Raw genomic sequence first — 11,487 nt, forward strand, 5'->3', positions numbered from 1 at the left:
TGTGTCCCACCATCATTATGGTAAGAAATTTACGCCAATGTTTATTTCATTCCTGTATTTTAAAACAAATTTCCTGTGATACCATGGAGCCTGCCAGTAACTCTCTCACAGTCTTTTATTTGCATAATCTCAGAATGATTTACAGAAAACATACCTTGCCTTCCTCAGGTTTGGCTGGGACAAATGAATCCATAAGTGGTGTCAGACAGTAGAAAAGAATGTTGAAACATTTGCAGACTTAATTAAAATAAACATTGAGAAAGAAGTTATTTTACTTCCTTTCACAAAAGAGGGAATCATATTTCACTTGTATATAATCCTCACCCAGAGTTTAACCCTCATTTAGTTGGCTATTCTAAAAACAAGGTACAACTGGTCAAATGGGAAAGAGAGTGAAGGCATCTATGTGTGATTATCTTCATTGTAGACAGAGCAGATTAAAGTATTATCCCAGTACTGACAGTGAGTCTCTTAAGAATATATCATCAAGTTTAATATGAAGCAAGTGTGAAACCTTTTCTTTTAAAATTTAATTTATTTAAAATAAGGAGGTGGTCGAAGAGCTCAAGTGGTAATGCAGTCAGAGTCCTTAAATTTGTCTTTGGAGGAACAGTCATCACATGTGCAAGCTGAATGATTTCTCTATATGACTGAAGACTAGAGCCTAATTTGCTTAGCTTATTTCAATTGTATTCTTTCTTCAACATGTTATTTCGAAAAATATTTTAAACCTAGAGGAGAGTTAAAAAGTAACACACTAAAACTGCACTAGAGGGGGTGAGGATTTAATAATATGGGTAACTGTTGACCCACTCTGTTATATATTTGAAACCAATAAAAGATTGTATATCAGCAATACATCAATACAAAAAATGGTACACTGAACACCCAATACCTAAATCCACCACTTCTGGACTTTTGCCACATTTCTGCAGTGTGTGTGTGTGTGTGTGTGTGTGTGTGTGTGTGCGTGCACGTGTGCGTGCACGTGTGTGCGTGCATGCGCGTGCTAAATCAAGTGAAATTAACTTGCTGCTATCATCCCCAAGTACTTCCGCATGATTTCTTTAGAGGAAGTACATTCTCCTACATAACCACAATCCATCACATTCAAGAAATTTAATATTGATAAATAGCTAATATATACTTCTTAGATAATCTAATATATACTTCATACTCAAGTGACCTCAATTGCCATAATTTCTTTAATCAATTTTTTTGGACAAATCAATTTTTTTGGACAAAGGATCTAATCAAAGATCACACAATGCATTTAGAACTATGTAGCTTTTTATTTAGAATGCTCTTCCCAATGTTCCTTTTTCCTTCTTCTGGCTTTTATGATATAGAGAAATTTTGAGGAGTCCAGGTCTGTAGTCTTGTAGTATGTCCTACAATCTTGACAGTCAAACATGTTTTTAGGGGAAAAAAAACCTCATGTGTGCATACTTGTTATTTTTCCATATACAAGCTATGTTTTCCATTTCTGAGACTTTTGCCACACAGACCATCTTGTTAACAAAGGAGCCTCCCCCACTGCATCTCTGGAAGGCCTGGTTTGATATTTAACCTTCTCTAGGGTGATATTCCTGATGTCTTCTATCCTGAAATAATCTCTGAATATCCAGCATCTGCCAGCTCTTCTTTTCTTACAGCATTTCCATTTTTGTATTATTTTTAATTTGTTCACATATCTTTTCCCTTTTCCCTAATGAAAGCCACCTAAGGGCAGGCCTAACTTATCTGTGTGTCCTCCCTGGAATCTAGGACATGGTGGTTCACACAACAATAAATATATACATTTGTTGAATGAATGAATGGCTAGAGGAATAAATGAATGAAAATGTCTGCTTTCCAAGATACAATGAGTTAGTTAAGACTTCTTTTAAAAAAGGTTTAATTTCTTCATAAATGTACTTTCTATACCCATATCTGCTTGATTTAAAAAATTGTTTTTTCAATTTTAATAAAAGTAAAACATATATTATATGCCTTGGTATAGCTCTTTTAAAAATCAACCTGATGGGGGCATTACGACTAGCATGTATAATGTAGGGGGGGGCATGGGGAGGGCTGTGCAACACAGTGAAGACAAGTAGTGATTCTACAGCATCTTACTACACTGATGGACAGTGACTGTAATGGGGTATGTGGGGGGGACTTGGTGAAGGGGGGAGCCTAGTAAACATAATGTTCTTCATGTAATTGTAGATTAATGATAACTAAAAATAAAAAAATCATCCTGATAAGTATTGAGGGAAGCCTTTCAACCTAGACAGTTTATTCTTTAGCTTTGGAAAATAGAGTTATATTGTTTCTTTAATAATTTCCTCTTTTGCATATTTTCTGCTCTCTGGAATAAAGTCCTCCAAGTCAGATTTAAACTGCTGGTTTGATCTTCTTGCTTGTCTTTCATATTCTCTGTATTCTTTCTGAAAGATTTTTTTCAACCTACTACTGATCTTTTTACAATTTTGGAAATCAGGTCTTAATTTTCAAGAGTTCTGTTTTTGTTTCTGGAGTGGCTTTTTAATAGTATCCATTTCTTGTTTTATGGATGTAATATCTTTTCAAATTTCTATGGAAATATTAGAAGTTTTTTGAAAATTTTCTTCTGTTCCCCACATTCCCTGTATTTAAACTTTCTTAAAGCTTTCTTATTTTGCCCTTGGTCATTCATTATATTGAGGGCATGTTATATATTAAGTATGGAAACCTCTGTGCACAGAAAAGCTGATTGGAACTCTGTGTACATGAGCAATATTTGCCAACTGCCAGGCTGGCTATAGGTTAATTAAATGTTCAGTTAGGCATTATGATGTGGAAACTCCCCACTGTCAAACATGAACAGTCTGTTTTCTGACATAAATTTCTTTAGAAAACATTTTTTTTGGCCTAAGGAATAACATCTCATTGATGAATGGTCACCCGCAGAGGTTGGGGGAGAGAGGGAGCGAGGGAGAGTAGGGGAGAGAGAGAGGGAGAGAGGGAGTGTGTGTGTGTATGTTTTTTCCCAGACTTCTAGTTCACTCTTCTGTTTGTAGTCCCTCACTTCGCCCCTTCCTTCTGTATCCTGTGCATTAGCATTCCAAGCCTCAGCTTCATTCTGCTGCCTTAGTTACCCTCATCTTCCATCTATATTTCACTTTCCAGAATTCTGTTGAACTCTCTCACCCTCTGATGGACACCCTGCTCTTGTTATGGGTTTATATGTTGTTTTTATTCCTTTACCACCATTTTGGTGGGGTCTTGAGAAGGAGAGGAGATAAATACATGTATTCAATCTATTATCTTTAATCAGACTGATCAATTTTAAGTATTTGTGTTATGAGCTCCCTCGTACTCCTGTAAATTTGGTCTTGTGAATAGTGTGAATTTTCTGCCCAGAAGATTAAATAAATGACTATATGATTACAGGAATAAGGTTGAGATAACCTTGGGTGCTTTAAAGTTCCCCACTAAGTAATCTGGACAAGAGGAAAGTACTAAAGATACTGCTGAGGGCCGTGTGAGATAAACTCCCTCTTCATGACTTCAGAAGTCTGGTTACTTATTCACAGCTGGGATAAGATAAATGGTCAAATAACTAGAGAAGTTCCTCAAAACACTTGTAAAGTTAAGTTTTTATTCTACTACCATCCCATGCTCTCGTGCAGGTCTGCACCTTCTATTACCTCTAAATTTCCAACATCTGGAAGAGAACAAGCTGTGACATCACCCGGGCAGGCCTCTCCCCAGTCCTACTCACACACAAAGAATTTCCCCTTTGATCTCCTATTAACATTGGCTGGTTACTCACATCCCAGATTTCTCTGGATTGGCTGGGACTACAGATAAAACATTGTTTGCCCATAATCAAGCTGATAAGCTACCATACGAAAGCACGCAAGTTCCTATTTTATTAAAATATAACATGAAGCATTTGCTCTCTTCTTTCCTCCCAACATTTTCATGCAAGACCCAGAGAGGAAACATTATCTCTGGCCAAATAAAAGGTCTTTAAAGAAAAAAGATATAAAATGGGTCTACTGAGTTCTAAAAATCCCAAAGCCAAGCAAGCCCGAATTCTTCTTCTGGGTCTTGATTCAGCTGGGAAGTCCACTCTCCTGTATAAATTAAAGCTCGCTAAGGATTTTGTGACTGTCCCAACGATAGGTTTCAACGTGGAGATGATCGAGGTGGAAAAGAGTCTTTGGATCACGGTCTGGGATGTTGGAGGCCAGGAAAAAATGAGAGCCGTGTGGAGATACTACTGTGAGAACACCGATGGGCTGCTCTATGTTGTGGACAGTACGGACAAACAGCGACTGGAAGACTCCAGGAGAGAGTTTGAACACATTTTGAAGGATGAGCACATTAGAACTGTGCCTGTTGTTCTATTAGCCAACAAACAAGATGTGCCTGGAGCTCTGACTGCCGAGGACATCACCATAATGTTCAAAGTGCAGAAGCTCTGCAGTGACCGGAACTGGTATGTGCAGCCCTGTTGTGCCATCACTGGGGACGGGCTGATGGAGGGGCTCAGGAAACTCACTGGATTTGTGAAAAGCTACATGAAATCAAGAGGAGCTGCTCTAGCATTCTTCAAACAGAACTAAGGGCCATGTGGTGAAAGAGACACTGATGAAGCTGAAAGGGTAATCTTTTTCCATGCCAAGTAAGAAAAGCAACTTGTTGAGCTGGCAAATGTTTCCTCAGATGTTATTTTACCTAAATTCAGTCAAACAACTTAGAATAATATCTAGAAAATATTTTTGGCCAGGCACTTTAGCAAACTATGTGTAATGATAATCGAGAATGAAAACTTTACCAGTTTGTGCATGTCAGATGATTTAAAATCATCGTCTTTGGGACAGAATAAATTATTGCTTTATTATTTTTATATCAGTACTAGAACAAAGTTTAAGTAAACTGCTAACAGAGTCAGGATTGTTTCATACTATTTCTAGCTGTTACAGGTATTGAATTTCTACCATGCTCCAAGGTAATAGCTGGATCATATACAAGATTTATGGACAGGGAAAAGTTTGATGTCAACATTTTGTAAATGCCTTATCCCTAAATAAAGTTTTTCTTCTGGATTTCTGTCAGCTTTCAGACATCTGTTGCTGGGAACTTCCTGGAATGAGTCAAACAATGAACTCCAGGCTGCTAATTGCCCAGAGGCTGTGTTCTCCCACAGGGCAGACTTTCCTGTCTTAAAGTTATGAGGATCAGGGTAGCACCTCGGAGTCTAGGGCTAGGCCTGGGCTTCCTGCTCAGCTCAGGGCTGCAGCCCCAAGGCCAGCTTCAGTAGAATTTAATCTAACAGTAATTACTTGGGAACATGTATACAGCTCACTGTACTGATCAAACAGGAACCAGAGCCACACTTTGTGCTCAGAGACCCTGCTATTCACCAGGGGGAAATAACATAAAGTTAGTAGCTAGAATTGGGCAATAAGAGCTTGTGGCCACAGGAGAGACTCTAAAATCTGGGGAAACAGGAAGTGTTCATGCAGGACATGGTGTTTAAGAGGGTCTCCAACTCCCAGGGACCCCACGAAGGTAAAGATTAGTCCCTGGAAGTTCCCATCATTAGACGACTCTGCCAAGATGTTGTGGGGGAGGGCAGGAGAGGAGAAGGAACTGGAGACTGAATTGGAATTCCCCTGAGAGGCTCAGAAGTCCCAAGGAGGCCCTGGGACTAACAGGCGACTTTTCCTCCTACCCCACCTCCGGAAAGGCCCATTTGGGTTACAGGCAGGCCTCAAGCCCCCACAGCAGCCCCTGGGCCTCAAAATCTTAAGGTCACAGAGGAAAATAAAAGTACAATAAACCAAGAGTGCTCACTGCTGGATTCCTTTCATGGCTTTCTTCTCTCATTTTAACCATGACTTTACAGCAAAGATCTGAGTCCTACTTCTGTGCTTATGGCAGGGATTCAAACAATAAAGTAGACACACACATAACAGAATACTTGTGTGTGCTAAACACTTTTATACATCTTTTTATTTAATGTTCATAAATGAAATAGGCATTACTATGTCAACTGAAAGATGAGAGTACTGAGAAGAAACAGGGTTAAATGACAGTAACAACCACAAAAAAACTATTTGGTATTTTAACTGAGGAGTGGCAGAGCCAAGATTCACATTCAGGTGTGTGTCTGACTTCAAGGTCAGGGAGGTTCATTGTCATGATAGTGTTTTATAAATAAGATATGATCTCTGTCTTCAATGAGCTTTATAACACACAATTAAGAATAAATCCAGTCTAAGTTAAAAACAGAACTATCATATGATCTAGTAATCCCACTTCTGGGTACACATCAAAAGGAAAGGAAATCACTATCTTGAAGAGATGTATGCACCCCTATATTCACTGTAACATTATTCACAACAGCCAAAACCTAAGTGTCTATCCACAGATGAATGGATAAAGGAAATGAAGTACATATACACGATGGAATATTATTTGGTCATAAAAAGAAGGAATTCTCAACATTTGTGACAACACTGATGAACCCAGAGGGCATTATGCTAAGTGAAATAAAGAAAGACAAATAATGTATAATCTCACTTATTTGTGGAATATAAAAAAGCCACTCATAAAAACAGAAAGCAGATTGGTGGTTGCCAGGGTCTGGCTGGGGTGGACGGATGATGGGGAGAGGTTGGCAAAAGGGTGCAGACTGTAAATTGTAAAATGAGTTAAGTTCTGAGGACCTAAGGCACAGCATGGTGGCTACAGTCAAACATACCACATTGTATACTTGAAATTTGCTAAAGTAAATCTTAAGCATAAAAAGAAAGAAAAGTCACTATGCGAGGTGCTGAGGATATTAATTAACCTGATTGTGGGACTCCTTTCATAATGTACATGTATATCAAATTATTATGTATGTATTTTAATATATTACAATAGGCAGAATATAAGATATATTATAATTTGATTTGTCAATTATACCTCAACAAAGCTGGAGGGAAAAATGAATAAATCCAGGCCAACATATATTATATTTATATTAAGAGGGTTCTTTGAAAAAATAAGCCAGGCAGAATAAATTAAGCATTAACAGAGATACAAGAAACATGCTAAAAGACTGCAGCAGAGTTTCTGATTTCAGGAAGATCTCAGGGGAGTGGCAATGCTAAATGCTTCATAGTAGAGTATTTTCTGTTTCACAAAATTATTAAAACCACAAATAAATGCATCTTTAAAAAAGACATTGCCCCTTACCATTTTCCCTGTTTTTTAAAATATCTTCCTAATAATCTTAAAATTAGGAGTCGGTAACTTACAGTTATAGAAAATGGTGTTCCTGCGTATTTTGGTAGCTGGAATTAAGTCAAGCACTTTGTGACCTAGTCTTAGCATAATGTAAAATTCAGAGAAAACACTCCCCCAAATTAAAATCTTCATTTCTGAAAGCTCTGGGTACATGTGGAACATCTTTTCATGTGCCTGTTCGTCTATGAGATGCATCCTTAATGTAGAGCAAAACATATAAGGTAGTTTTTCCTGTCATTTCAACCTCTATTCCCCAAATAGCAGCTATTCCTCAAAAATCTCTGCTAATATTCTCTGAGAATCTTCATCCCTCTTGTGCTTTTTCCTCTTTTGTCCCTGGGATTCTATCTATTTTCTTCCATCAGTGCTTTCTCTTCAATGTAAATTTCCTTTCTTTGACATTTCTCTCCTCTTCCTAGCGTGGTCCTCCACACTGTCCAACACACACACACCCAGGGATGCTCTTCAGTCCGATGTGCCTCAAAGCCCAAACTGAGAGAAGAGAAAGAGGTTAGGTGGACAAGAGCAAAATGTTCCTTAACAGGTGAGAGGAAAGAGCCTGTGAATGTTCATGCCTTGATATTTATTACTGCCATACATTTTATTCTGTAATCTCTACATAACAAAGCAAAATTTTTAATTTATTAAGATAGCATACTGCCAAATGATATTTCTGATAAGGGGCTAATATCTGAAATATATAAAGAACTCATATACTCAACACCAAAAAAACAAATAAACTAATTAAATAATGGGCAGAGGACACTTTTTCCAAAGAAGACATGCAGATGGCCAACAGACATATGAAAAGATGCCCCACATCACTTAATCATCAGGGAATGAAATCAAAACCACAATGAGATAAGATCTCACATCAGTCAAAATGTCCACTATCCCAAAGACAAGAAATAGCAAGTGTTGGCAAGGATCTGGAGGAAAAGGAACCCCTCTACACTGTTAGTGGGAAGGTAAATTGGTGCAACCACTGTGAAAAACAGTATGGAGGTTCCTCAAAAAATTAAAAATAGAAATACCATTCAACCCATTCAAAGTAGAACAATTTCACTTCTGTGATTTTACCTGAAGAAAACAAAATTACTGATATGAAAATACATATGCACTCTTATGTTTACTGCCACATTATTTACAATAGGCAAGATATGGAAGCACCAAAGTGTCCATCAGTAGATGAATAGATAAAGAAGACATGTTACATATATATATATATACACACACACACACACACACAATGGAATATTATTCACCCATAAAAATAAAAGGAATCCTGCTATTTGCAACAATATGGATGGATCTAGAGGGTATTATGCTCAGTGAAATAAGCCCAGTGGAGAAAGACAAATACCATATGACTTCATTTATTTGTAGACTATAAACACAAACGAAAACAGAAGAACAAAACTGCAGTAGACTCAGAGACACTGAGAAGTAACTGGTGGTTACCATGGGGGAGGAGTTGGAATGGGTGGGTAAAATAGGTGAAGGGGATAAAGAGAAACAAAATCTCAAATATAATATAAATTAGTCATTGGGATGACAGTACAGCATAGAGAATATAATCAACTGTAATATCTTTCCATGTCAATAGTAACTACACTAGTTGGTGTGAGCATTTAATAATGTAGATAACTACTGCATCACTATGTTGAATACTTAGAACCAATACAATATTGTAGATCAACTATACTTAAAAAAATAAAGACAATAACAGTTAAAAATAAATAAATAAATAAATAGTATACTGCCATTGAGCTGTAGCTTCCAAAAGCATACCACTCTGAAATGTTCCTTGGTTAAAGATTTAAAGTCTTAAAGGTAAATATCAATTAAAATTTCTATCTAGCTTTCTTTCTAAGTATTCCCAGGTATAAAAAATAATCCTCATGGGGCATAAAGTAAAAAACTGGTCGCCAGTCTAAACAGCTGACCATCACTATGTTCTGATGAACAACTGGGTTCTGCCCGACCGAGGAAGATGGAGAACTTCAGATAGAGTCATGAAGTCGCTGTGTCTTGCAGGCGGCACTGCGGGGCGATCCACAGAGGCTGCTGTGTGCTGAGTATGGACAGATAACCCAGGAAATGGCATACGTCTGGCTTCTGCAGACCCTGAGGTTGGTCTGCTTCTGTTTGCATGAGTTGCTTTCTCTCTCTCTCTCAAGAGCCCAAATATGGCAAAATTGTTATAATTGGTGAAATTAAGTGAAAAGGAGACACCTGGGTTAATTTTACTCCTTTCAAGTTTTCTGAAGGCTTGAACATTTTCAAAACAAAAAGTTAAGGAAAAAGTCAAGTCCCTTTTCCCTTCCTGCTCTGGGGGTGAGTGAAATAAGGATCCTGGAATGGGTAGGGAGACAGAGAGAAGGGCATTTATGAGGAAAAGAAGCCTGGGAAAAGGAGGGTTTCGGAACATGGGAAGAGCAAGAAGGGTGATCCTAGTTTATCAGGGTAATTAACAGTGACGGCTGTAACAACCTCCAAATCTTCATGGCTTAACATAATAAAAGTTTATTTCTTGTTCAAGTCATTGTTGCAATTGAGAAAACTGAGACTTAAAAGGGCCAAGTAAGCTGCCTAAAGCCAAAACAAGTGATAAACCAGAATTCCCACCTAGCTGTGGCTCCAAAGCTTGTGTTATTTCAGTCCAGCACATGCCTGAGGGAGGGATGTGCCCATGGGATCCTGAGGCTAGAATGAGACTGTCCTAGGCCCACATTTGCTATTCTTTCTACTCTCCATTACTGGATCCATAGTCCATCCTGACAGTCACCCTGGGGCCCTGACAAGAACTCACTTTAGGGTTCACTGAGGTTCTACTCATTCATCTGTTCTTCAGATTTCTTTCAGATGCCTTTTATGTCCTAAGCACATAGGATGCAACAGTGAAGAAAGTGCCTGCTCCCACAGAGCTTACCTTCTGGGAGGGAAAGAAACAATAAGTAAATGAGTCAATGATGTACTTTGAGGCCATGATAAATGACATGAAAGATAATAAGGCAGGGTTACAGGCAGGGCGTGGGGGCGATGAGGAGGTTCATTTAGATAAGAGTTCAGAAAATGCTTCTGTACATTTGGGTGGAGACCTGCAGGATGTGAAATGATGTATCACCCGAACGCCAGAGGAAAGTGTGCTTTCAGCTGGGAAAACAGCAAGTTTAAGAGCCTTGAAGTGTAACGAATTAGGAGTGATAGAGGGAAGTGAAGGCAAGTGTGGCAAGGGGTGAGAGAGGTGGGAGAAACAGGAGGCAGGTAAACAGGATGAGCTAAGAAGTGAATAAAGGGTTTAAAGGCAGGGCACTGATGTGATCTGATTTTCGTTTGTAGGCCTCTCCTGCAAAATTCTATGTGGAGAATGCAGCCATCCAGGTGAGAATTAACGTTGGCCTGGTGGTAGTGATGGGACTGAGACAAGGACAGAAGGGAGACGTATTTTGAAGGCAGAGCTGATAAGATTTGCTGAGAGATGTGAGATAATGAGGGAAAAAGGAGGATGGCTCCTAGGCTTTCAGCCCAAAAAGCACTCTGACCAGTCTCACTTGATTGAAAGGAACAAAGAAATTGAATGGTAACACTTGTAGGAGCCACATTATTGTTAAATAATTACTATTTTAAATCTAGGAAATCAGAGGACTAGGTTCAGTAACTACTTAATCAGTTCCTCAAATCTTTAAAATAGTGTTGACAATATTTGTGATGCTTTCCCATGAGATTTTGTGAGAACAAAATGAGGTAATGCTTGTGAAAATACTACTCACATGGTGAAGTCATCTAATAACCAACTTTCATACTTGTGTGTTTCTTTCAAAGTAAAATGTGCTTTCTCATGCTTGAGGTAAGTTAATCCGCTGATAGTCAATGTTATGTTAAAAATCTGGTGGACTGAAACCCCTCTGACACTATATCCCAAATTATGTTAAAACACTCATTAGCACTGCCAGAGGAGAAGTCTATTCTTTCTGCCTCATGCACACACACACACACATACACACACACAGAATCATCCTGACACTTCACTTCACACGTAAATACACTACCATCGATCTCTTTAGAATGGAAATTTTTTTACACAACCACAACACCTAATTAACATATAACATTTTAAGCATTAATTAAATATCATCTAAACCTATAATCAAACCCCCAATAGAATTTATTTATAGAATTTATCTGGTCCAAGATCTATTAATTTGGTTATGT

At 38.3% G+C, this 11,487-nt stretch overlaps 1 protein-coding gene across 1 annotated transcript; it reads left to right on the plus strand.

Moving 5' to 3' along the window:
- The first annotated feature begins 2,172 nt into the window (after window positions 1–2,172).
- On the plus strand, window positions 2,173–5,081 carry ARL14 (ADP ribosylation factor like GTPase 14). The gene has a single exon (XM_036904063.2). The coding sequence runs from the start codon at window positions 4,020–4,022 to the stop codon at window positions 4,596–4,598; it is 579 nt and encodes a 192-aa protein (XP_036759958.1). The 5' UTR covers window positions 2,173–4,019; the 3' UTR covers window positions 4,599–5,081.
- Window positions 5,082–11,487: the final 6,406 nt, after the last annotated feature.

Source organism: Manis pentadactyla, chromosome 1 (assembly GCF_030020395.1).
Source record: "Manis pentadactyla isolate mManPen7 chromosome 1, mManPen7.hap1, whole genome shotgun sequence".
Lineage (NCBI taxonomy): Eukaryota > Metazoa > Chordata > Mammalia > Pholidota > Manidae > Manis > Manis pentadactyla.